We start from the raw sequence: 26,291 nt of genomic DNA on the forward strand, positions 1-26,291 counted from the left end.
ATTCTTTTTTTTTTTTTAAAGAACATTCAAATGATTTCTAAGCCTCTTAGTGAAACAAGCTTGTTACAGGCCGTTTTTTTAGCATACCATCTTTTATATTGCCCGATCTTCCTCCAAAATACTTGGTGGATTTAACCCTTTCTTCTGATTTTGAGGCCAGTGCATTGGCTATGTCTAGTCTCTCTTTTGTTCTGGTTCATTCTGTGCAGCTGCGGCTGGAGTAGTATTCCTCACATCAGTCTCTGCTCAGGTGTCCAGAATGGCTTGTTACTGGCCATCATAGCAAGTAAAACTTTTCTGTTTGACATGTAGGACCCTCCAGTACTCTAACACTGGACGTTCTTAACTTCAACAATGCCATATCCCTATTTTATCCTACCTACCTGTTGGTCACTTCTGGAACACTCCTTCTCCACAAATCGGGATAAAATGTGTGCCACTGAATGACCAGTTTATTTCAGTCTGAATTCTTCATTTTTGGATAACTGCATGTCCACCTAGAATTACCTCCTTCACGGTCTCTGCTCCCGATAAAACTGAACTCCCATCATAACTCCTTGAGCATCCAAGGCCAGAAGTGATCAAGGTGGAAACAAGTGCCCTTGGGATAGGAACAAAGATAGTTTCTTCTTGGTTCCTGTGGCAGAGCAGAATTTGCCAACCTGTGTGCCCCAGATCGGCTCTGGGTGTAACATTCCTCCCAGAAGGACAGACTGGGTTGTCCCACTCTACCCCAGTGAAAGGTACAGATACTTGTTTTCTGTATGTGCTGTGATGTGAGGAAGGTTGGGTGTCCAGCAGTCAAGGCCAATATCAGTTGGTCCCCAGCTAATATTCCCAACCTGACCTACTGACCCTATATATATATATATATCCTATTGGTTCTGTTTCTCTGGAGAACTCTGGCTAATATGCTGGCTTTTTGAGGCCTATGTCACAATTGGGGTGTGTGTGTGTATATATATATTTATTTATTTAAATTTATTTAACATGTTATATGGCTCACATGATTATGGAGGCTGACACCTCCCATGATCTGTCATCTACAAGCTAGAGACCCAGGAGAACTGGTGGTATAGTTCTGAGAATCAGGGCTAATGGTGTAAGTCCCAGTCCAAGGGCAGGAGAACGCTTTGTTTCAGCTCATGCAGTCAGCCAGAGAGAGCAAATTTTCCATTCCTCCACCTTTTTGTTCTTTCTAGGCCCTCAGTGGATTGGATGATGCCTGTCCACACTGGGGAAGGCCATCTGCTTTACTCAGTCCAGTGATTCAAATGCTAGTCTCTTCTGGAAACACCCTCACAGATGTACCTGGATGTAATGTTTAGTCAAATATCTGGGAGCCCCGTGATCCAGCCATGTTGACACAAAATAAACCATCACAGCCACTATGGCTGCCTACTGAGGGGAAGAATCAGAAGGAGGAAGGTGGTATTCTCATGTGTCTTTGAACTCATTTGTCCCGGATTATCCTTTGGCCAGAGCATCACCTCTTTGTTTTATTTTGTTTCTTCACAAGATCATGAATCTCTCAGACAGAGACTTTTAGAGAAGACAGTCTTGTTCACTAGGCGGTAGATTCTTGATGTTAACCATGGAGCTCCATGAGGACAGATGCTGCTTTCGTTATGTTTACCACCATATCACAGTGCTCAGCGCGTAGCCCAGCACATGCCTGGTGCTCGTGCATATTTGTTGAATAAATGACGTTTCCGTCTGCCATTTGCAAGCCTAATGGCCACCTTTTCTCTTTTATTATTATTATTATTATTATTATTATTATTATTATTATTATTATTTTCCTCCCTCCTGTTCCCCCTCCAACTCATATATATTTATAATCAAATGAATGCGGTGTTTTTGGTTTCGACTCTTTCTGAAAATCTCATCTTGTAAGGATTAGTCAAGTTCCCTGCCTAAGTTAATAAATGCAGTTGAATTCTGCTGAATGCATTTTTGTGTTTTCTGGATCTTGTAATATTTGTGGTGTGATTTTGAATGCCACTTGTGCTTGGATGATATGACATTCTAGGAAAGTACATGTGATAGTCCACGAGTACTTTTTAAAAAAATATTTCTGTGATTTCTACGAGAATGAAACATGAAAGTAATGTTTGATTGAGGATTTACTAATGTTGGACATAAACTTGTAAGCCATGGAAACAATACTCAGAGAAAACACCCTACTCAGCTCAGATGTCTTTTGGTTTTTCAGTTGTGGCCACTTGGCAAAGAATGTGTTTTCTAAGTTCATTAGTTACTTTGATGGATGCTCTTGGCTTAAAATCTATTTTGCTGCTGCTGCTTCTTCTTCTCTCTCTCTCTTTTTTTTTTTTTTGTAAATATTCTTAATTTCCTAACTGCTCTTTAGAGGGAAAAGTCATTTAGGGGCTTAATAATTGGGGAAGAGTGGGTTCTGGAAATATTATGATGAACAGTTTACAAATCTTTGGTTTTAGTAGACTATATAAGCTGGTTTGGAAGGAGATACTAATATTTTTCTAGCCATATAAATTTGATTGAAACTGTTTGGAAAAATTAGCAATTTTATAAAACATCTATTGAGAGGTAAGCAGTGATCTCTAAATTCAATATTTGTGAGGGTGGAAAAAATGAAATGGATAAGTTTTGAAAGCAGGCACATCCTGATTTATGCTAGTGCTGGTTATTAACTTGCTTATATAATCTCAAAACACTTATCTCTGCAAACTGTAGTTTGTTCATCAGTTAAATGAGCACAATACTTCCTGGTGGGGTTGTGGAGTTGTGAGTATTAAGTGCGATATGATAAGTTACTGCTACGTAGTAGGCGATCAGTAAGGATCAGATTCTTTTCCCAACCCCTAGATGTCATATAACCAGGGTTTAAATCAACAGAACAGGTTAGTTCATATATGACTGCAGGGTAGCTTTGCTGTACTACCTTCGAGAAGTTTCAAATGGTTAAATTTGCTTCTCTTTAAAATGTCATTCTTATCTTTGTTCCTGTCATTTGGTTTTGGCTCTATTTGCTAATGTTTTTGGTGGAATCATACCATTTTCTGTTGGCTTAATTTATAATTCTATTTTCTTTTTGGCTGTATGCATACTATTTCATTTCGGGACCCATTACACTGTTGGATTTTTGGCTTCACTCACCTTTCCCCCCCCTTGTCCTCTTTGGCCCATCTCCTCCTATTTCATTTTGGCATCACTAACATAACTGTTCACACGTGTGCTGTAATTCTGCCCAACACATCTTTAATGGTGCAGTGTTCATTTTTATCCTTTTTTTTATTTTTCAAAACGACAAGCTTACATTTCAAGTATGTGAAAATGCCTTAGAACTTCTTGTTGAATATAGATTAGTTAACATTTTAGACATTAACCACGGTTGTCTAGGTGTGTTTTAGTTTCTGTTTCTTACCCTTTTCATCATATGCCTCCTAGTTTCTGTCCCCAACGACTGGTTGTTAAGGATCCAATGTGCAGGGCTCTGTGCTGGGTCTTGCATGGAGCATGTAAAGTGACTGTACAGTCACCCTCCATTCCCCGGGTGCTTATTTTATAAAGAATTTCATGGAATACGAATTGCCATCTTCTAGGTGCTTGAATCTAACACAGATATGGACACATAGTCCAAGCAAATATTTGAATGAAGGTATGTGTAAAGAGTAAACAAATAGACATGAGCGCCATTTACTGTAGACTAGACTTCTGGCTCCCAAGATTGTTAGCTCCCTCTGCTGTCCTTTTTTTCTCTCACTATTGAGACATCAGGCTCCCTTCCACATCACCTAGAATAATTGCTAGGCAGTCGTGCCACTTGAAAATGAGTTCAGAACTCCTTTGATTGGACTGGCAGTTGTTCTAGTTGTGATAGCGTCTTGATAGCAGTGCTGCTTTATTTCTTCACGATCTGTTCTCTTGAGAGCTAAGCAGCAGGGCTAGATAGCAATGGTTGGGGGGCGGATCTCAGGACAAGTGGGATGCAGGACTCACCTCCCTGTGAAGGGGCCAAAGGGGAATGGAGAGGCCCTCTGTCTTTTCCCTAGTAGCTGGAATGTGGTTCAGTGCAGCCAGCCAGAAGCCTAAATTCAGGAACTGTGAACTTGGAAGGAATGACCAGTAGTTAGTGATGATTCGCTGTGTGGCTTTTGCAGAGCCCAGAGTGACATGAGAGTCCAGGGTTCCTGAGCAGACTGCTCCTGTCTCTCCTCCCTAGGTCCCTGCAAGAGCATGGTTCTCCAATTTACCATTTATTATTTACCCTTCTGATGAATTGCCCTTGTATTTAGATCAACCAGGCTACGCTTTGTGATATTTGGAGCCAAGAATCTGAAGGTAATCAAACAACTAGTAGTAGAGGGACGGGTCCCCCTACAGGAAGGGGTAGAGTATCAGCGAAAACACAGCCAGGCTGAGACTGGCCTGAAAATAAAAAGAGCAGCCAAAAGGGGCCGAAGCAGATCTATCAGTGGTGAGAATGGAAGGCCGTGGCTGAACATCAGAGGACTTAGCCAAGAAGAAAACAAGTGTGGTTTTCATGTCATAGGTCCTTGGAGGAGTTGGTTGCAATCTGTTTAGTGGGCATGGTTCTTTTTCATAGTGAAGTGGGGCACCGGAAATGAGGAGAGAAATAAGGAAATGACAACCCACCGTCCTAGGGCACAGACAAGGATAGGCTGCCTGCTAGAGCAGGGAGAAGAACGTGTCTGGTCCACATGGAGGAGTAATTGGAATGCTTAGTAGCTGATTGAATTTGGGTCCAAAGCAAAAATAGGATTTGAAGACAGTGCAAGAATTCTGTGCACTGTGTGTCACTTGGCTTTTAAACGGATTCGAGATAAAATGAGATGAGAACAATCTGTCCCGTTTCTTTCTCTTCTTAAACATCGTTGGCCCAGTGCATGACCAGACCTTTTAAATAGAAAGTCTTGCCTTCAGAAAATGATGGTGTATAATTAATTATGTTTGTGCTCTTCCACGTGTTTTTTATTTTGTAGTCCCTTTCCAATTGTCCGCTGCCCTCTGTGTGGAGGGCAAGAGTAAGAGGCAAGATAAGAGTGTCAAGAACATGGAATTTTATGCCGACAGGCTGCTCTGAGCACAGGCTTTTCAACACAAGCCTTGCCTTCCTTCTGGAGTCGCACTTGGACAACTTTGTTCCATTTTGGATTCTTTGTAAGGTCCATCTTCATTTCCTCTGTTCCTATCAGACCCCTACATTTCCTTGTACTTTTTGACCACACACCATTGTTTTCTTCCTGCTGGTTGGAACAGTAGATGCTGTTCCAGCTCCAATATTAATTTCCTCTCTGATACAGCCCTTCTGAGCTGGAGTGCATTAGCATTTCTTTTCAATTTTGAAGGGAGATTTGATCTCTCAGCACCCTGCCTGTGTCTGAGTTTTTGTGATAGTTCGTTGTGGCTGCTTTACGTGGAAGGTCAGATTTCCAGCATAAATGGAAAAGCAGACAAGCAGTTAATTCTGCGTGTCTCTGCATTTTGCAATAAACATGCCGACCTCCGTGTACTGCTTCTCCAAGCGCTCCTGCTTAACATGCTACAGTTCGTAAAGGATCGATTTGTTCGACAGAATTATCGGTAGTTGATTCTAGGAGTAAATTTTCTCTGCTATCTACTCGAGGAAATAAATCTCACTTCTCTCTGCCTTCCCTTAATTAACTTGATAGTATTGCCATCAGATCTTTATTTAATAAGTATGTAAAGGATCTTCAGTGGTGTTTGTCAGTGCTGTTTGGGACTAAAATTCAAGGATGACATCTGACGTGTCCATTTTAGTAAAGATGCAATTTACTTAAGTAGTGAACGTGGAAGGAGCATCCATGGAATAGTCATTTTCCTGTGACTGTGTAGAGCAATTATACTGTAAGGGAAGCCTGCATCGTAGGGGTTAGGAAACCAAGCGTCAGGCTCGACCTCTGCCATTACCCACTTATTTGCTCTAAGTGAATTAGATCTGTGTTCTGACCTCCTCCCTGTCTGTAAGATGAGGTATCTTTTTTGCCCTCCTTTATCACCAGGCTGCTGTGGGTAACCATATGGAATCATGAACGTGGCAGTGTGGTAACCCCATTCCTGCCCATGGCGGACCACTAGGCACTCTCCTGCTCTGGTCTGCCTTTGCAGCCTGATTCAGCCCTCCTTTCTCTTATTCATGCTGAAGCAAGCCCTGATTCCACGCCTTCTCACAGTGCGTGTTTCTCCCCTTCTCCCCCCGGTGTTTATGCTCTCTGAAATCTCTCTGTCACTGCCCTCAACGCTTGACCCATCTTCCCAGCCACACCTGAAATGCCTTCTCCCCTGTGAATTCTCCCTTGTCCTTCCTAATCTGAAATAGCCTCTTAGTAATCTCTTTAGTAGCTCACGTCCTTCTCATCACAGGGCTGAACTAGGGTTGGTCACGAATGTGTCCTGTATTGCTAAGTCTACTGAAATTGAGGATTGGGACCCTTTGTTTTGGCATCTGTTGCCACACTGAACAGGGCCCTTGTGTGGCTGTGGACTTATTAGATGGTGACTGGAGTGCCTTTGATAAAGCAGGCACCCTCCCCCCCCTGCCTCCCGTCCCCAGCCTCATTTTCCTTATCACATATCACTTTGGAGGATCTCCAGTCTTTTCGGCGTTGCCCTTGGGGGAGTGACATGATTCATGTTCCTGCATAGTCATGTAAGACAGACATCCTTCAGGCTTACTACAGCAGTTAAGGAACGGTCACCCTGGAGGGCCAGACACTGCTTCTGCAGTCAGCGGGGTGTTCACCATGTAGTTGGGGGAGACCACTGTACCCCATACAGAGCGAGAAGAGGGACAGTCTCATTCATGGGAGGCTTATGAGCTGATAGCCCAGGAACAGAGAGGAAATTAGTACATTTTGCGGCAATGGGTCTTAATGGATGAGCGAACAACAGTTTCCTGGAAGTTGGGCAGGAAGGATGGTGAGGGTAGACAAGAGTCCAGGAGCCCATTGTGCATGGAAGTGGGGGTGGTTGTGAGTGAAGCATGCAGAGCTGGTGAGGATGCTGAGGGAGATGCCCTTAGGTCAGATGGACATGACCTAGGCCGGGCTCCTCAGGAGTGGTGAGTGGGGGCCAGCGGAGCTTCTGTTTCCAGACCAGTTGCTACCCTGAGAGGAAAGGCAAATGGTTGGAGCAGAGGATCTTACCTGCTTTCAGCCAGCAACAGGATCACCGGAAGTGACCTAAAACTCAGAGCCCCAGCCTCGCCCCCAGCAATTGTGATTCCATAGGTCTGGGGCAGGGCTCAAGACCTGTGTTGAAAGAAATTATCCGGTGATTCGGATACAGGTGGTCAGTGAATGGCCCTTGAAAGAGCAAATGTTGAATTGTACTTAAGAACTTTGTAAACTCAAGGAATTGTAAAATTTGCGTGTATACACATTTGTCCTGGGAGAGAGATCATGCATAGCTCTGTTCAGATTCTCAAAAGGATCTATAAGCTCCCCAAAGTTTAAGGATCACTGAGCTGGGAGGAAAGCTGATGGGCTTTTCTTAAGCTTATACCGAAGGACAGCAATGCCGCGGCAGGGATACCGGAGATCAGTAACCTTTAAAAAATATTTTGTGGTACAGGGAAAGTCGGTGTTTTCAGGAGCCCTACTGTAAACACATGAGGGAAGTGAAGGCTTGCCATCCGTTTGTAAATTGGGATTTATATTTGGGTTAATATCTCAGTATCTAAAGAGACAATGTTTGGTTGATCCAGAGATTTCACAGTTTATCTGTAATAGGGTTTTTTCAAAAAAAAAATTTTTTTTCTGACCTAATTAAATCTTCTTGGCTTCCCCTGGGTTTTATTTTTAATTTTGAAGTTAGCAGTGTATAAAGTTCAGTATAATGAAGGTCTTTATTGAGAATTATTAGTAATGGTGCCACATTTTGCTCTCCTGTGGTTAAAGTCATATCTGCATTTCTATGATAAACATCTTTCTGAAATTTATGGAGCATATGGGAAAAATTGATATTGATGCAACTTGGTTTTTACTCCCAACCCAAGAACTTTTGTGTCAGTCAGGTGTGCTGCTGAAAAGTGGTGCCCATTCCCTCATTTTTTCCTAAACCAGTGGTAAAGTGGGTGTATTATTTATCCTGGCAAAATCAGTGCTGTAAAAGGGACACAGTAACTCTGGCAGGGAGCTCTGATCAGATGTGTTCCCTGGTGAGAGCTGAGGTTGGGCTTTGGTAGCTTATTCTCTGGTAACTGTAGCTTATTTTTAGTGGTGGGGCTTGGGTCCCTGAGTCCACATTTAATCACTGGCTTAAATATTAGAGAAATAAAGTTGGCCTGTGAAGTTTCCTCTAGGCAAATTTCTGCCCCCACGAAGGGTTACTATTTCTTAGGTCCAGTCAATATTATATTGATTCACAAGGGTTTATTCTCATTTCATGGGGTACCCAGTGCTAGATTAGATGTTGTTAAAGGTAAGTGTTCAGCATGGCCAAGGGCCGACGATAAGCTTACTGAAAGAGTATCTCATAAGATAGAGAGATCCCGGCCATGTTTAATGAACTGTAAAATCACACACTCAGATGCTTAAAAACAACTATATAGTGACACTTTGATTAATCTCAATGACCATGGCTTCTTATAACAAGCCAACCATATTTTTAAAAAATTATAATAATAAATTTAAAAATCTTTCAGGGAAGCAGAATTCTCCATTCTCTTGGCTTTATATTATAATTATACCAATGAGTAGTTTCTGAAGCAAATGGATTTCATCCCAGATATATTATGAAGTCACTGAATTTGATATTATCTTTTTTTGAACCTGCTCCCCATCAGCTTTTCCTGTGTTTAAATGCCCTTAAGTGATCTCTATCAAAATGAAAAAACATCTAACATCCAGTTATTTGTACGTGTGATCGTTTGCATGGCCCTGAATGTAGTCTAGATAAATACTTCTACTGGAGTAGATGTAGTTATAGGACTGGTCATATGAATCCATTTTCATAGTGTTTGTTTGAGTTTTAGGTTTTGAGCCTCTGTCTTGTAGTGAAAAGCATAAACTGATTTATATACTTTTAGACATGAGTAAGCAGCTGCTGAGGAGCGGGGCAGGTTGAGAGGAGTTCTACCGAACTTTTATTAGATATTCTCAAATCCTTTTGACAAATGGGATGTGGATCATTTTGGGGGTTGAATAGAATATCAATGATCACCCCAAATCAGGTCCAGCCCACCCAGATTTGAGAATAGTAGGTGCCCAGTCTTGTGAATGTGTGTTCTCTTCTTTTCCTAGGCCTGGAGGCTGTCCAGCCGTCACATAGATGTTCGTATCTTTTTACCTCTTCACCACCTCTGCCTTGCCTTCCCTTCTCTCTGCTATCCTTTTTGCTTGTATTATTTAACATTATTTTTCTTAGTTTTTATGTTATAATCATACCCCTCCTAACCATACACCTGGATACACACCAACAGATTTTAACCTCGGTCATGTCCCTGATAAAGAAGTATTGCATTTATGAGGATAGGAAAATTGTAGAACATAACAATCTCAGAATGGGAATCTTACCTTAGAGATTAGCTAGATCTGAAGTTGTCAAATATTGTTAAATGTTAACTTTTTATGGTACACTTCTTTTATTGCCCATGGAACACCAATATTTAAAGTATACGAATGTTGAACATATGAGTTCGAAGCAGGGTTTTTAGGAAGGCCTGCAGTAGGCTCACCTGCATAGTCTAAGGGAGCCCAAGGGTTCTGAGCGTCACACTGAAAGAGCAGTGATCTAGTTTATCTGTGCTATTTTATACAGATCAGACACTGAGGAGCAGAAAGGAAAGGGAGCCAACATTTACCTATTTACTAGACAGAAGGTAAGTGGGATAGGGAAATGGATAGGGAGGCGGATAGGTTGGTAGGTAGGCGAATAGATAATATAAATGTGTGTATATAAACATACACATATATACACAGTTTAATTCTTACATTATTCTATAAGGTAGATGGTTTTACAGATGACTATGCGAGGAGAGCTTCTAAGTGGGGAGGGTTGAGACTACCTCAGGTTTTTAAGGTGATTCCTCTACATTCTGGCCACTGTATCTCCACAGGGCCGGCCGGTTGCCTTGCTCAAAGCCACATACAGGCAGGGGCAGGGCTAGGATCCAGACATTCTGCTTCCTCGTCCAGGGTTGTTCCCTCGGACTACTTATTCTCTTTAGCCAGCAGCTAGATAATACCTGCTAAAAAGGGAAACAGAATATTAAGTAAATGTTCACTTATAAAAAGAAAGACTCTTCAGTTGTGTTGACCTTGCGAAGGGTTAATAGTCTTAGTTCCCTGTATTTTAGCAACTTGTTCATGTACAATGACTGGAAGGAAAGCTGATTCACAGCCATTTTTACATTATGTAAGTATTGTGCTTAGCTTAGAGAATACAGCTTCCTAGTTTCAAAAAATCACACAATGAACTATTTTACTTCAAAGTTTGCTTTCTTTATGGCCTGCAAATTATTGATTACTTATTCACTACTTTTATATTTCATGAAGGTGAAAGATACATAACATGTAATCATTAGCATTCATTTTATGTTTGAAACAGAAAATCAGAACAACTGACGGAGGCATTAACCAGAGTTCCAGTGTGATACACAGAAAATCCGTATGCTTTTTGTTGACTTATGCTGAGGTCTGCCAAATAACAGCCTTATTATGCAGATTCTTAGAATAACAGGCCATGGATATTTTAGATTCTCACATTGAGTTGCTGACTCTCCGGTTTTCTTTTTATCTGGACCATTTAGGGACAGGAGGCCTTCAGGATGAGTTTTGGGTCTTTCTCTTGGCTCCTACAGCATTTTTCATATTTCCCCTTTTTAACAACTTCCAGCACACCCCCCCCCCCAGGTTGTTTTCTCTGAGGACAAGGGTTTCTTTTTTGTCTTCTGTGTATTTCTTCGAATCTCCTCTCCCTTCCTCCTTTCCTGTGCTTGGCACATGGGTCCACAGTTGAGAAGAATTGGGCAGATAGGGAAGGAGGGAAGAGGGAGAGAAGGAGATGCCCTGAATCAGATCAAAAAGGCAAAAAAACCTCTAGAATCAGGATTTCTTCTTCTCCTGGTATAGTCAGAGTATTGAGTGGATAGGATCTATGAGTATTTTTTTCCTTTCTAATAAAGATAGAACAGTAAATGGTTTTGGTGCTTACCTTTGTTATAGAAAACTTCACAAAATTCCATTTAATCCAGCAGGTATTTAATGAGTAGTGGGCACCTCTCTAGGACTGAGGATACAGAGGTGAAGAGAACATTGGCCAGACCCACGGAGCTTAGGATGCAGTGGAGAAAACAAACATGCCCACAGTCATTTTGCTGTATGGGGTGATAAGGGCATCTAGAAGACTTATATATTTTGCAGTGATGGTGCGTGGGATGGACAGATTGATTTTATCTGTGAAAAGGAATCAGAAATGGGTACCCAGGAGAAGTAACATCTGAGCTGGCATTTGAACAGTGAACAGAGGTTGGGTGCAGGGATGGTGTGCGGAGACACTTGGTGGGTGGGCAGCATGGTCCTTGAAGTGAATCTACAGATAGTCAGGAATTACTGGAGTGTTCTGTTACAGGGAAATGGTGGCAAGAAATAAAGATAAAGAAGTCGACAAGGTTCAAATCCAGAAAACTTCTTATGTCTCATGATGACATTTGAATAGTATCCCATGGGCAGTGAGAGGCACGTGAATAGTTGTAAGTAGGGAGAGACCATTTTTAGCTGTGTGTTTTATAAAAGGTCAGCTTGCTGGTCATGTGGGGATATACTAGACAGGGCAGAGTCTAGATGTGATGGGTCAAGGTCAGTGGGGACATGAGCTGAAACTCAAGTTGTGTTATGGTGGGAGTAGAGGGAATGAAAGGAAAAACATCTGAGAAGGTGTTTGGGGGGTAAGGTGTTGGGCAGAGAGGTGTTTGACTCACAGGTTTTTGGCTTGAGCCTCTGGTCTGTGGTGCCATCAACCACCATAGACAGTAACCACAAAGAGGTGTCTGTCATTCTAATTCCATGTTTTAGGTATCATACACCAAACATTGCTATGGCTTTCTTTGATGTTCATCATCTTGGAACAGTGAATATGCTTTCACATACCCTACCAAGTTCAACCTGCACCATTTCTGTAGGAGATAGGTAATAAATAGTACAAAAAAGTCATGTCTTCTGTAGGACATAAATCCTCAGAGATTTGCCTAAGGTCAGACTTGCCCCCTGAAAATCCTTTAGGGAACTTCTGAGTTGAAGACCAGGGTGTTGTTTCTCAGTAAGCCCAACAGAGCCACTCCCCTGACTGTTGGCACTGGAATAGATGCTGTTTCCTCATTTGAGCACCATATTGGTAGGAGACTTTGATTTTGGACCCGTGTTGTATATAAAAAAAATGCGCATCTTTGGATTCGAGAATGATTCTGAACTCATTGTGATGTGCACTCTGAGAAAGGCACAAGGGATGAAGGAATAGGGCTGATGGGTGGGATGGGGGCCGTCAATTCCTGTTTCTCACTTTCAGCTCATCGGGCCATATGAACGTTAGGCTCTTGAACTAAGTGGAAGACTTCTGTATTATAACCCCCCAATTTTCATCCTTGAAATCATGTACATCAATCGCTCCTGTGACATGAGGCTTGCATCTCCCCTTTTCATACAGAGAGCAAGACACACAGTCCGTGACTTGTCCTCAGATAGACTAGGTGGTTGACAGATCCAGGACTTAATGTATCCTGGGTCTTAGATTCCAATTAAATAGAGTCAGTCTTACAAGTTACCAATTTTTGTTTTAGAATAATTACTCCTAATGGTAGGAAATTGGAATGAATGTTTTACCAAGAGGATATAGGAAATTATATTTACTTTTTCCTTATAATTTGATTCTACCCAATGAGCGTGGTGTGTAGAAAAAAATGTTCATTGAGGGAAATAAATATAGTGGAGTTTAGGTTAATCAGCACCCAGTGAAAATAAACAATTGGCTGCATGTTTTAAGCTGAATGGCTTGGCTGTACTGTATATTGGTGAATACAGGAGTTTATTTTATCGGCTTTCCCAGATAATGATTTTATGCTAATAAAATCATCAAGAGATGGATTTGTAAATCATACTAAACTGGCAGGAGCGCTACTGGGCATAAAATGAAATAGTTTTGTTTTTTTTTTTTAATTAATTTCCTGGGTTTCTCTGACCAGCAACCAGGATCATTTTCTACCTAGGATATCTGCTTGTTGAGCGGCTCCACTTAGGAGAAAAATGACAGATTGGGGGCTTCTTAGCATGAAATTAGAGCATGGAATTCAACACTTTGATCAAGCAATGTTATTCTGTTGCCCTTATTCACCTGAGAGATATTTATGACTAAAAGGAGTTATTTAGAGCAGTGATCTCCAAAAGACTATCTCCACACCCTTTGAGGTGTATAGTACAATCCCTTGGTGCATGGAAGAAAATATTTGAACTTCAATTTATATTTACTTTGTAGTTTGCACTTGAAAAGGTCAGCTGTATCTATAATAATCTGCATTATATAGTTTATAAATAAGTAAACATAGGATGGTTGTGCCTTTTTCAAAAACTGATAATGCCTTCTTAAAAATGTTTGAAGCCCCTGATCTGGAGCTCTTTTCTAAAATTGGGTCAATGATTAGATTATTCTGGGAATTTTTTTGACAGCACAGATTCCCAGGGCTGCTCCCAGAAGAGTCTGGTTAAATAGGTCGGTCTGGAACAGTGGTTATCATACATTAGTAGGCACCAGAATCACCTGGAGGTCTGGCTTGTTAAAACAGAAGATCTCACTCCGCAGAGTTTCTCGTTTAGGAGGTTGGGGGCGGGGCCTGAGAATTTGCATTTCTAACAAGATCCCAGGTATACTGCTGGTCCAGGGATCCACTTTGAGAACTTCTGATCCAGGGTGGGAGCTGGGACCCAGGCAACTCTGAAGACGAAGTGATAAACGCTCATCTAGGTTTGACTGTCTTCTCCCCTAGACAGTTTTGGAGATAGTGTATCTTTTCTTTTCCTTTTTTATTCCTGTTGCCACGATAGAAGCAGACAACTGTTTTTCACACTGTAGTTTTCAATATTGGTGTGGACAATAATAGGACCAGTGTTAGATTCAGGTAGACTCGAATTTATAGGGGGTTTGTATGAGTGGTTTAATTAAATCCTGTAGCAATTCTGAAGGTACTTATTTGTGAATGGAAAACTGGGGCAGGTCCCTAATGATTTGGATGCTTCCAGACAATATCTGGGAATAGAAATGATGCTGTTACCCATTGGGGAAAAAAAAAAGATTTTAAGATCAATAAGAAAAATGCATGATTGTTTGTCACTGTCAGGCCTTTTTTAAAATTAGGAATCAATAGATGGATATGAAATGAAGTATGCAATAAATATAATAAGCCATAGAAACTTTAAGAACACGACAACTCATTTCCTTTGACTTACATAAAATATATCCATTGGCAAATAGCACTTTTTACAACAGAGCATAAGCATTAGCCATTTAAATGCCTGGGCGATGTGTAAAAACTGCTTGCTAGATTAAATTATGTAGAAGAGCATTTCTATGATGCTTAGTGTCTGATTCACTAACCATCACCTGGGCACTCAAAGTTTAAGAGGCTTTATACACTTGCATTGTTTGGCAGGCAATTAAATGTAGATGTCACTGGGATTGATTTATAAGAAGAAAGCAGTGGTTTTGCTATGTTGGTGTAGGTTTTTTTTTTATAACTGCTTAAAACAACTGTGTATACTATAGTTCACTTTCTGTTTATAGTTTGAAATGTATTAATTTATAGCCATTTATCTGACAGTTTTAATTTGAAGTGGATAAGACCACCTGAGATTACATGTATTTTAGGAAAATAGAACATATAACATTAATTTTTTTGTGGGGTACTTTAGCATTAGTTTTTGGTTTGCCCTCTCTGTAGAGAGACCTATTTAATACTTTATGCATTTGGTAAAGGCTGCCTTAAATGGGGTCATTCTGTATTTAGAACAAATGAGAAAAATGTTCCAGAAATCTCCTCAAGGAGTATTGCAGTCTTTTCACAAAATAACTTTAAATGGACTGTAATTATAACAAGACGAACTTGATTGCTAGAGTGTATAAGTCACTTTAACCTGTTAAAGGCAGAACAATTCAATGTGTGTGTGTATCTTATAAGTAAGTTTATGAAATTTGATTGTCCTCCACAGGCTTCTTAGAAACAGTACTTTGAGGAGCTTATTTGCAATGGGATTCATGCAACAATCATTATATAAATATTACACATTGTTGTTTATTTTACAGAGATGCATTCAGGCTAAAAATGTGCAGACTGGAAAAAGTATGAACTTTGGACTCAGACCTTGGGTGAACTTCTAGCCCTGCATTTAACTCTCTGTGACTTTGGGCAAGATATTTGACCACTCCAAACTCCCATTTGTAAAAACAGGGATGTGTTGATGAATTTCTAGTCAGAAGACAGAAACCACACAATAACTGGAACAGGGAGAGTTTCATTTAAACAATAATTAACTGTAACAGTGGATTGGAATACAGGAGATTGGCTAGCATGAAGTAAAGAGAGCGCTAAGAATAAAGGAGTAGCAAATACGGGGAGCAGGCACTACTCCAGGGAAGAAATCAGGGTCCAAGGAGAAGATCCTTCTAGAGTGGAGATCCAGGGCTCAGTGGATGGCAGGAAGTCGCTGTGGGACCACACCTATGGAACTCAGAGGAAATGTGTCCTCTAGTCTAGCAGGGGAAGCTATTCATGGGTGGTATCTCTCTGTGGGGGGTGCTCTGCTACAAAACTGCTCGGGGTGCTGGGGTACGCTACTCTCTGTGGGGTACTGCCCATCACTATGCACCAGTCAATCCAGGCACTGGGAAGCCTCCTGCATTGTGGGTCTGGAGAAACCCTGTGGGCTGAGGAGCCTTCCAGGGAGCCCTGCGAGACCACCCCTTCCTCACACAGTGCCTCTCTAGAACCCTCTACTGTTAAAGCCTACTGGCTTGCCCCCTGGGACAGGAAATAGCTAGAGGACTTGGATACAGTTTTGCAGAGCAAGCTAGGAAAAGTGAATTTAGAGCTGAGAGGTAATGCATTGATAGCTGGCATAAAGGATATCAATGCTTGCCTTTAAGGTTTTTAAGATTAAATAAAACATGTAAACTTATGCATGGCTTTGTTATGTAACAGTTTCCTTGAATTGAGAGGAAAGTCTCATACTGGTTGTGAAGAGTAAGTGAAATAATGCCTGTATGTCACCTTTAGCAGAATCTGGCTGGCACATGGCAGATGTCCACAAAATGGTGGCTGTTAATGTCAGAGAAATTTCTAGATCACAGGTTGTCCTCTGACTGCCTTAGTAGGGCTCTCACATGGTAGTGTTGATTAGTAACTTCAAGACATATAAACAATCCCAGGTAATGGTTCTCATTCCCAAACCTTAAGGACTATAGTTAGCAACCTTTGAAGGATCCTGAAGTCAGTTTAGTGGATCTGGACTGGGCTTTTCCAAAACCACATAGAACAGAGATGAATGAACAGTATCAGTGTATCTCAGGAGAGAGAAATTTGGTTTGTACAATGTACATGTATGTGTGCTGGGTCAACACATCATGACCTACGTGGGTCACAATGTATAGAATTGTTGAATCGTTATATTGTACACCTGGAACTAATATAATACTGTATGTCAATTACACTTCAATAATAAAAAGGTAAAAATAAGTAAAATAATATACTACTCTAAATGGTGGGCTCTAACCCTTGTCAATTCGTTTTCCTTTGTCTGTTTGCCAGGCCTGATGCTTCAGTATGATATAGAACAGTCGTGAAAGATCTTATAAGGTTTCCTTTTGGGGAAAAAGTGGACCATCCTCTTCTTTATAGCTTCTATCTTAATGATGTAGTACTATTCTTGGCTCTCCTGAATAATTCTCTGCTATGCCAAATAAAAAAGAAAGATAAATTCCCTTCAACATGCAAATGACGATATTTTATTTTCATAAATCAAGAATGACCTTTATAGACAACTAGCCTTGCTATCTAATTATTGCCTCCCCCCAAAAAAGTTGCTTTCAACTTTTCTAAAGCAAAAACCATAATTTGTGGAGACTTAATTAACATTTAACCAGCCCAGTTTTCAACCATAATAAAAAATGAACATGTTCACTGATTTCGTCACGTTTGTAGCTTACTCATCTTGGAATACCCAAGGACAAGGCTGGTGTTTTGTGGGACTATATTGAGATTGCTTTCATTGTTCAAGTGGCTATTATATTACACTTCTTTTTTTTTTTAATTAAAGATTTTTGTTTATTTAAGAGAGAGAGTGAATGAGAGCACAAGTAGGGGGAGTGGCAGGCAGAAGGAGAAGCAGACTCCCCACTGAGCAGGGAGCCTGACGTGGGACTCAATCCCAGGACCTTGGGATCATGACCTGAGCTGAAGGCAGACACTCAACCGATTGAGCCACCCAGGTGCCCCTGTATTACACTTCTTTTAAACATTTCCAGCCAAATTCTGCACAGAATCTTGGGAATTCATTACCCATTTTTCTAAAAAGCATTTGTTGGGTGCCTACGATATACCAGTTCTAGAGAGTACCAAGATGACTAAGATAGAGTTATAACCAAAAATTAGTTTTCAGCAGAATTCCTACCCTATCTATAGGCTTTCATGCACCTGTGTTTTTTTTTTTTTAAAAAAACTTTGCAATTTTTGAGAAAAAAAATGTCAGGCCTGATGCCATTTCATCTGATTTCTTTTTTAAAGATTTATTTATTTATTTTAGAGAGAGAGAGAGAGCACGAGCAGGAGGGGCAGGGGGAGGGGGAGAGAGACTCTCCAACAGCCATCTCATCTGATTTCTTTTTTTTTTTTTAAAGATTTTTTATTTATTTATTTGACAGAGATAGCCAGCGAGAGAGGGAACACAAGCAGGGGGATTGGGAGAGGAAGAAGCAGGCTCATAGCGGAGGAGCCTGACATGGGGCTCGATCCCATAACGCCGGGATCACGCCCTGAGCTGAAGGCAGATGCTTAACGACTGCGCCATCCAGGCGCCCACTCATCTGATTTCTAAAAAGCATCTGGCTCTACACATTAGTCATAGCACAGAGTAGTTGAGATTTTTAGTTGGGGAGTTAAGTACACAAACTCATGGTAGCCCATTAAGATTTTGTCAAGAGAAAGAATATTCATAAAGACCGTTTTACAGGTTATTATAGCTTTAATCCTAGAATGCACTGAGCTCCCACAAAATCAGGTTTACTGAATCGAAGTTTGGGGACATGCTCTCATAACATGTTACTAAATAGACCCTAAGACCCATTTTATTCTGGTGCATGCTTTTGAGAACTCTTCATTAACTTACGTTGTTTGCTTCTTACTAGGGAGGACAGTTCTCTGTGGATTTCAGTTTAGGAGTAGTCAGGTTTCTTTTGGGTTTTCACCTTGGGAGATACAATCACATAGTGTTAGGAATGCGGGCTCTCAAGACAAGATGCCTGGGTTCAAAGCTCTGCTTCACTCCCTTCCAGCTTTGAGACCTGTGAGAGCTGTATAACCGACCTTCTGTGCCTCAGTTTCTGTATCTGTGAAATGAGGATCACGGTATCTACCTTATAGGTTTGGTATTTGGTATTCAGGAGTCCTCAATAAGTGAGCCCTTATCACATTTAGCCCCATTATTAGTTTTGGTACTGACATCATCATCCCACAGATACTGCAAACTAGGTAATCAGGGGTATCTTTCCCTTTGCGCCGGCTACCCCAGAGCTCAAAGTGAACTTTGTGGCTAACTTCCAGTAAAGGAGGCTAGTGACATTTTTTTATTACTTGGCAGTGATGGTGGAGGCCTAGGCCTATTCCTGGTATAATCTTCTAGTCCCTTTTTCCTTTGATTTACTTCCCTTGCTTTAGAACTTTTACTTTCCTTTGATTTTGTTAATTTCGTGTTCATGTCATGGTGTTGCACTGCATGTCCCAGAACAAGCCATGCAGTCATCAGTCTTGTACAGAAATCATCACTGTTGTCAGTTACCCCTGAGCATTTGACATCCATGGACACACTTCCTTTTGCACAATACCTCTCTCTTCATCTGGCACATGTCGTGTGGTATATTCAGATTTGCTAAGCAAAAGTCTTTCCCAACATATGATGAGGGCACATGCACACATGTGTTAGTGTGTACGTGTACGTGTGTGTGGGAGGGAGGGGGAAGGGAGGGGGCATTGAGGGGGGAGGAGGAGGGGGAGCTAGAAGGGGAGCAGGAGGGAGAGAAAGAATGTGGATGATGAAGACCGACCATCCCACCTGGCTTGCATCACCTTCCCTCCATCTTGTGCGTGACTTTTGGTTTAGTACTGATTCCCCTCCACAGAAGAGAAATCATTTAATTTGATTTGATGGAGGAATATAGTCCAGCCATGAGCTGTTGGGCAGCAGTCCAAGTAAGACAACTTGGGAGAGACCTTGGCCAGTTTATTGCTGACCACATCCCCCCTGTATGTTGTTATACAAAAGCTGTATTATTCTGAAAATCGAGGAGGTTTATTTTTGGAAGTGCTTCATTTTACTGCATTTTAGGGGACTTGGCTTTCTTGTCACATTCTTCATTGGCCCCAAAGCATTTACTTAATAAACCTCACAGCCCTCTGTTCTTTGCTCCTACATGGCTCCATGGAGGAGCCCACAGGAGTATGCCTGCATCAGTGCTCACGGCTCTCCACCTTTCTTGTGATTCACTCTTTTAAATTTTCCAATTACATATTCCAACTATTTGCAATGAAATGAACCCATGAGGGTAATTGTTGTAAGAAAGATTTAAGAACAAATAATAACTGATACTGGTTGAACATGGCTGACACCATCATACACTAACTTTACATTTGCTGTCTAACTAAATCATCAGAAATACTGTGTGTGGTATGTTTTGTCTCCATTTTATAGCTGGAGAAACCAGGACTCAGAGAGCCAGAGTGATTTGTCTATAGTCACAAAGCTAGCAGTGGAAGAATGGGGATGTGCCAAACGTTGGACCCTGTTCACTTCACCACTGCACGAAGCTGCCTTGAAAACCAAAGTTTAGGGGTGCCTGGGTGGCGCAGTCGTTAAGCGTCTGCCTCTGGCTCAGGGCGTGATCCCGGCATTCTGGGATCGAGTCCCACATCGCGCTCCTCGGCTGGGAGCCTGCTTCTTCCTATCCCACTCCCCTGCTATGTTCCCTCTCTCGCTGGCTGTCTCTCTGTCACATAAATAAATAAAAATCTTAAAAAAAAAAAAAGAAAACCAAAGTTTAATCATTCTTGCTTTAATTGGTTATTTTAATTCAGATGTAAACATGTTAATTTCATCTCATTTTAGCACCATAAACCACCTTTGCTCTTTTTAGGGTCTCACATCTATTGGATGAAGGCCAGTGGTGGCTCTGAAAATTGGTGTGCAGGGGGATATATCTTTGGGCAATAGGAAATTCATAGTCTATCCCATTTCCAGTGGTTTGATAATCATACATGGGTCCAGAAAGAACCATATCATACGCTTTATGTTTCCTTTCAACTGATAAAAACAGCTTTATGTAATGGGAAGTTATATCCTTGCACTAGCATTGTATTAGCCTTTGGGGTTTGCTGTCAGCCATGCATGCTTTTGCCTTTATGTTTGGTTATATCTTGAGTGCCAGTGGTTGTTTTGTAAACCAGATCTTTAACCAGCATTGAGTTGTTCTGTGGTCGCCTATAGCTATTTTTCACTGTTTAAGATTGCACTTAAGGACTTTCATCCAAGTGCTATCTATGTTTCCATCGGGGGGCTCCTTTTCTGTCAAAATTCATGGTGGTTTCTTTCTGTCTGAATATTATTAGTGCTACTGCTGTTTGAGCCTATTCCTCCAGTACCAAAGCTATTTTCTACATCAGAATTAGGGTTTGCAACCAAGGGAAATAGTTCTCATAGATGTTTGCATAGTCTTCTAACATTTCTCACCCCAGATTGGAAAGTTGTTAGTATTATGTGCTTTTAAACAAATCCACTTTGTTTCTGAACTTGTTAAAGCTGAGTAGGAGGGAAGTATAAATTACACATTGTTGTCAAGGTGAAATATTGAGTTAGTGCTGTATCTTTGTAATGAGTTTCTGTTCTCAGTGGAATGCTTAATTGACCAGTTCTGTTCAAGTGTCGCAGAAGACAGTGTCCAGGGTCACTAATTTCACCATCATGCCTGGAGCTAACAACTAAGACAGAGCTAGAAAGCTGGGAGAGACCTTCTAAAATGATATGAGGTCCCTTGACTCTGCCTGTTTAACATTTTTTTATCAGCGATTTGGAGGCAGACATAAGGATGTATTGTATGGTGACTAACATAATATAATAAAAAATATTATTATTAAAAAAAAAGAATGTATGCTTATCAAATCGGCAGATTTGGTAGGTATGACTAACAGCCGAATGATAAAGTCAGGATTCCGAAAGCTCTCAGCAGGCTGGAGTAATGCATGGAAAACAGTGAGAGGGGGTTTAGTAAAGGATCCATGTGCAGCCCTGAGTTCAAATTCAGAAAGTCACTTACCTTATTACAAGAGAGGGGAAACGGTCCAATGGCAACAGTCTGTAAAAGACGTATGGGGCATGAGGCTCACGGAAGCTCAGAATGGACCACCAGTCTCCCAGGAAAGAATGTGAGGTCCGGAGAAGTAGTCTGTTGAATTCTGGCTCCAGCCATTGTTTTGGAAGAGTGCTGGTAACACAGACAACACCCACCAGGGCAGTGAAAATCTGAAAACCTTCTAGTAGGAGGAATTGGGGGAAGCAAGACATGTTTTTCCCAGAGAAGTGAAGACTTAGAACATGACAGCTCTTTTAAATGATCAGCTTTCCTGTGTGAGAGCTGAAATGTTCTGTGCTATTTCTTTGGGTAGAGCTAAGATAAATGAGTATACTTTTGAAAAAGCAGAGTTTGGGCCTTTTTAAAGGGGGAATTGTCTACCAGGTAGGGATGCATTTCTAAGTTTTCTGAATGCCTCACCTGTTCAGAGCTGTCTAGCCATCTAGAAGGTTGTAGAGTTTATGTAAGCATTTGGGTGGAAGTTGGCCTAGGTGACCTCTAACATCTGTCTTTACCTCTGAGTTTGTACAATTGCTATTTTATTTTTCTTCTTGCTGCCTGGGCATACACTGTAGACATGGTGCAATAATATTCTTATTTTTATATTTTCTTGACCAGAACCCTTCATTCTCATCATTGGAAAGTAATTATAATTAACAGTTTTAATTAATATAAGTAATAGCATTATATAATGGATGTCAGAATTTTCGTAATAATTAATGTGATCTACAGTATAATCAGCCCCTTTCCCAATGTGAAACACTGGTGAAAAGATTTGGTACTGTAATAATTCAAAGTAACAGGAGACATTTAAGAGGATGTGGATGGGACTTAAAATCGTCAGTGTGCTCCAGGATGCCGAAACAGCTGAAATGCTTTGTAAAACTGCATCTTCTTTTATTCTTTGTTTCTTTAAGTTGCTTCATTTCTAGCATCAGAATTAAGCAGATGTTTACCACATGTTTAGTTTTGAATTTATTCTTGCCCTTAAAAATTGTGTGGACTATAAGCAAATTTATAATCTCTTGTACTATTAAGACCTCAAGTCTCCAAAGTATTAAAGTGAAACCTGTTTTTATCTTAGATTTAGAATAATTCTTAGAAAAATATTTTGCAGGCTATGCTCATGGTCTCTACTGCATTCTTCCCCCTGACATTGTGTCAATGTTATGGTGAAAGCATTTCTCTTTTAATTTTTTGGACACATTATTATTTTTTTCTATTAAAAACATGTTGAATACCTAGGGCAATCCTAGTAAAGTTTTGAACACAAGGTCAATTATTCCAAATTCCTGCAAATCTGGAAAATAAGAATTATAAATTTGCTCAGGTCTACTTTCGTTTGGATTATACACACATGGGATTCTTTGGAGGAACGGTATAGTATAGCACTATGGCAAGGCATGGGTAAGACTCAGCTTGGTTAGCACTTAGCATTTAGGCTACAGTAGGGTCAAGATCCATAGTACTTGGACACAAAGGTCAAATCAAATTTAGTGTGGTATCACGTAGGTTTACAGTTACCTGCAATTATCATAGCTTATTCCAGAGGTCTATTCATTGCTTACATTACTTTTCATTCTTTACATTTTAGGTGGTTGCCTTTTTGATGAGCCATACAGCACCTGTGGATATAGTCAAGCTGAAGATGATGACTTCAACTGGGAGCAGGTGAACACCTTGACCAAACCAACTTCTGATCCATGGATGCCATCAGGTTTGCATGTAGTTTTAAATTTTCTTTTTAAAATCAAAGCTTCACAAGAGTCTGAATCACAGTAAATATTCATTGGGCATTGGCTGAATGAGTGAGGGTGTTGGCCTTTGAGCGTGGCAGCCCAAGGTGATTAACTAGTGAGAATAGTACAATTAAGAGGACCAGTTGCAAAGTACAAAGAGTTCACCTTTGTATCTCTTCCTTTAAAGTCTAATTAAAGTTTACTTCCTTTATCTTTGGGTACACCTGAGCTAGATTAATGGGCATTCTCCAGTTGATCCTTTCCAAAGCAGCAAATATGGGAAATAGATGGATGTCTCTTCTGGCAAATGTGTCTAGTGGATGGAACTCTAGCTGGGAAATCCAAATAACAAAGTCTCTGTCACAAATGGGAGACCTTGGAGAATACCTTGAACCTTGTCAGCCTCAGGGGCTCACTTGGCACCAAAGATGAAATGGTGAGGCACACATGTGGAGCCTTCTTTTTCTGTAGAAGTGTTTTGTAAATTTCCTGATGAGTGAAAGACATTTGCTCCAGTGAACCACCAGCAAGAATTCTACTTATTTTGAAGGAAGAGGGGGAAGGTGGTGACAAGGGACCATTAATCACATTGGAACTTGGTCATTTTAATCGACACCCTTTGCAGGTGGTGGTGTTGGACAGCACTCTAGGCGTTTAGATATGTTGATTAATGTTACGAAGGGGTGACAGTGTGCCCTAGTCAGGGTTCAAACTGCAAAACATTATTCTGATTTGGATTTTAGATAAAACACATTTTTTGTACTTTCTTGTAACTGTAAAGTTCTTCGTTAATGCATGCAAATGTAGCAATAATTGCATTTAGTAAGTCATCTTGTAAAGGTAGCTTTTAAGTAGGAAGTAGAGTTTACCATCGTTCTTCACTAAGCTTTGACAGTTATGATGCCCGCCATGTTCTTTCCCTCTCCTTCCCACGTTTATCTCCTTATAACTTCGAAGAAGGGAAAACTGAGCTCCTTAGCACTGCAGCTTTGCTGGACTTCACATGTTTCCAGCTTTTAGTTATTTCCCCCCAGCTAACATTCTGTCTCTTTTTTTCCTGTATGTGTGTGTGCTTTTGAATATGACTTATGCTTGAGTAAGTGGTACTTTAGTTGTTTTTTACAAATTCCAGCTCTTGCTTTCATGCTTGCCAGGGAGTGGGGAAAGAGAAGAAGGGTATGGCAGAGTTCCTGACCCAGGGCTGTCCTTCTCCAGATAGGCTTCTCACCCCAAAATGCCTTATGGGTGTCGACTGTTCTCTCTTGAGGATCCAGCCTGTGTCCAGAAAGGCTGGGGGTGGCTGCGGTCGAGGTAGTGGGGACCAGGGTGCTCAGATTTAGTCCTGGGAGAGTCTGCCACAAGAGTGCACTCAGACTTTTCTTATTATTTTCTAATTTAGTTTAAAAAAAGATAAAAAGAAAAAAGAATGGAAGAAAGTTATAATTTTTCATATTGGCTAGTAGATTTAATTATTGTGGTCCTTTAGTTTGAAGACTGTCTTAGAAAAATTGACTTTTACAAAGGAGCCCCAATATTGCAATATCTTTTTCAGCCTTCATGGGTTCTGTTTTTGTCACATGATGACCAACCTTCCTCTGTTGAGGGGGAGGTATAATTTCTTTTCATCATCTTGTCCTTTCCTTCTCTCTTATTTCCCATAATAGCATCTCAGAGCATATTGTCCAAGTTCTAAATAATAGAAAGGATGGGTTCCTAGCAGAGGCCATTACAAAAATGGTAATAAAGATCAAAGACGAGTTGCATCCTGAAACAGTCGTTTGGGTAAATGAAAGAACAAAGGGGAAGCAACTTTGCAAGCATCTGGCTTTTAAAGGCTTTTCTGCCTTTGGAAGAATAAAGTGGAGGCATTTAAACACTTTGTTTGAATTTATTCTACTTCTGTTGACTAATGGAATACTTGGCAATTAATATCAGGCCTTTGTAACTTCAGGTCTCTGGATGTTGTATCTTCCAACACGTTTCTCAGTTCCATCTGATTTTTGATAGTTACAAAAGGTGTGCCCTCAACCCTGGCCCTCAAATAGGGTGCAGGTCACTGTGGGGATATGTGGGTGGTTGGGTGACAGCAGGTCTGGAGGGAGTTGGGGCAAGACTAGCAGTCTGGTTCCTCTTTCCTCTGATGATGTCGGCGGGCATGGGTCCAGATGAGATTTCTGAAAATTGGTAGTTGTTCCATTAGACTAAATTTCTGCCATAACATAGAATTGCCAATAATAGTATTTTTTCCCTCCTATTCATTAAACAGACTTTAGCCATTACAAAAATTCCTTTGAGCACTACTATATGCTAATCATGATGCTAATTACTGTGGGGGTGAAAGTTTATAAGAAATGAACCTTTCTCTCTAGGAACTTATGTACTTGGGAAAGAGAGTTACAAAAACACAATTAGTGAACAATCTAAGTCCTGTATTATTAAGTGTCGCATAGACCGGCAGTGTTTAAGAGCAATAGCTCCTATGTTATTAAGGATATGGACTAGTGCTCAGCTGACCTGTCCACCTGCAGTGAGAAGTTAAATTCTCAATGAAATTTCATTGTTAGAAATAAGGAAATATCATCCTAAAAACTTTGCATATAGTATCCTACGGTATGGATTTTAAAACAGAGTTTCCAATGTGTATAGATAATTTAACCATGAGTTGCTTTAAGTACTATTTAGTTACAAGGGTTTTCTCTTCCTCCTCCTCCTCCTTTTGCATTAATATGTATAACATGATTTATTTCAAAAAACGAATTCCAAAGCTGACCCTCTTGGACTAAAACAGAAATCAGTTTTATGAAATGGTCGGGGTAAATGGGTGGCAAAATCAGATACCAGCAATGCTTCCTGAGGGCTCATTTCTTTAAACCTGTATTTACAGTATGGTTGGATTTGTTCCCACACGTATATTTGCATGTCTTCTCTCGT

The 26,291-nt window shown here is 40.7% G+C and overlaps 1 protein-coding gene across 6 annotated transcripts in view; it reads left to right on the forward strand.

The window, feature by feature from the left end:
* Window positions 1-26,291, forward strand: part of PTPRM (protein tyrosine phosphatase receptor type M) — a 742,830-nt gene that overhangs the window by 164,296 nt on the left and 552,243 nt on the right. For all 6 annotated transcript variants that reach the window (XM_044382848.3, XM_026496000.4, XM_048218445.2 and 3 more), the window contains exon 2: window positions 23,216-23,338. In XM_044382848.3, the coding sequence (XP_044238783.1) occupies window positions 23,216-23,338 (123 nt within the window). The remainder of the gene's footprint in view (window positions 1-23,215; window positions 23,339-26,291) is intronic.

The sequence above is a fragment of the Ursus arctos genome, unplaced genomic scaffold, assembly GCF_023065955.2.
Source record: "Ursus arctos isolate Adak ecotype North America unplaced genomic scaffold, UrsArc2.0 scaffold_17, whole genome shotgun sequence".
Lineage (NCBI taxonomy): Eukaryota > Metazoa > Chordata > Mammalia > Carnivora > Ursidae > Ursus > Ursus arctos.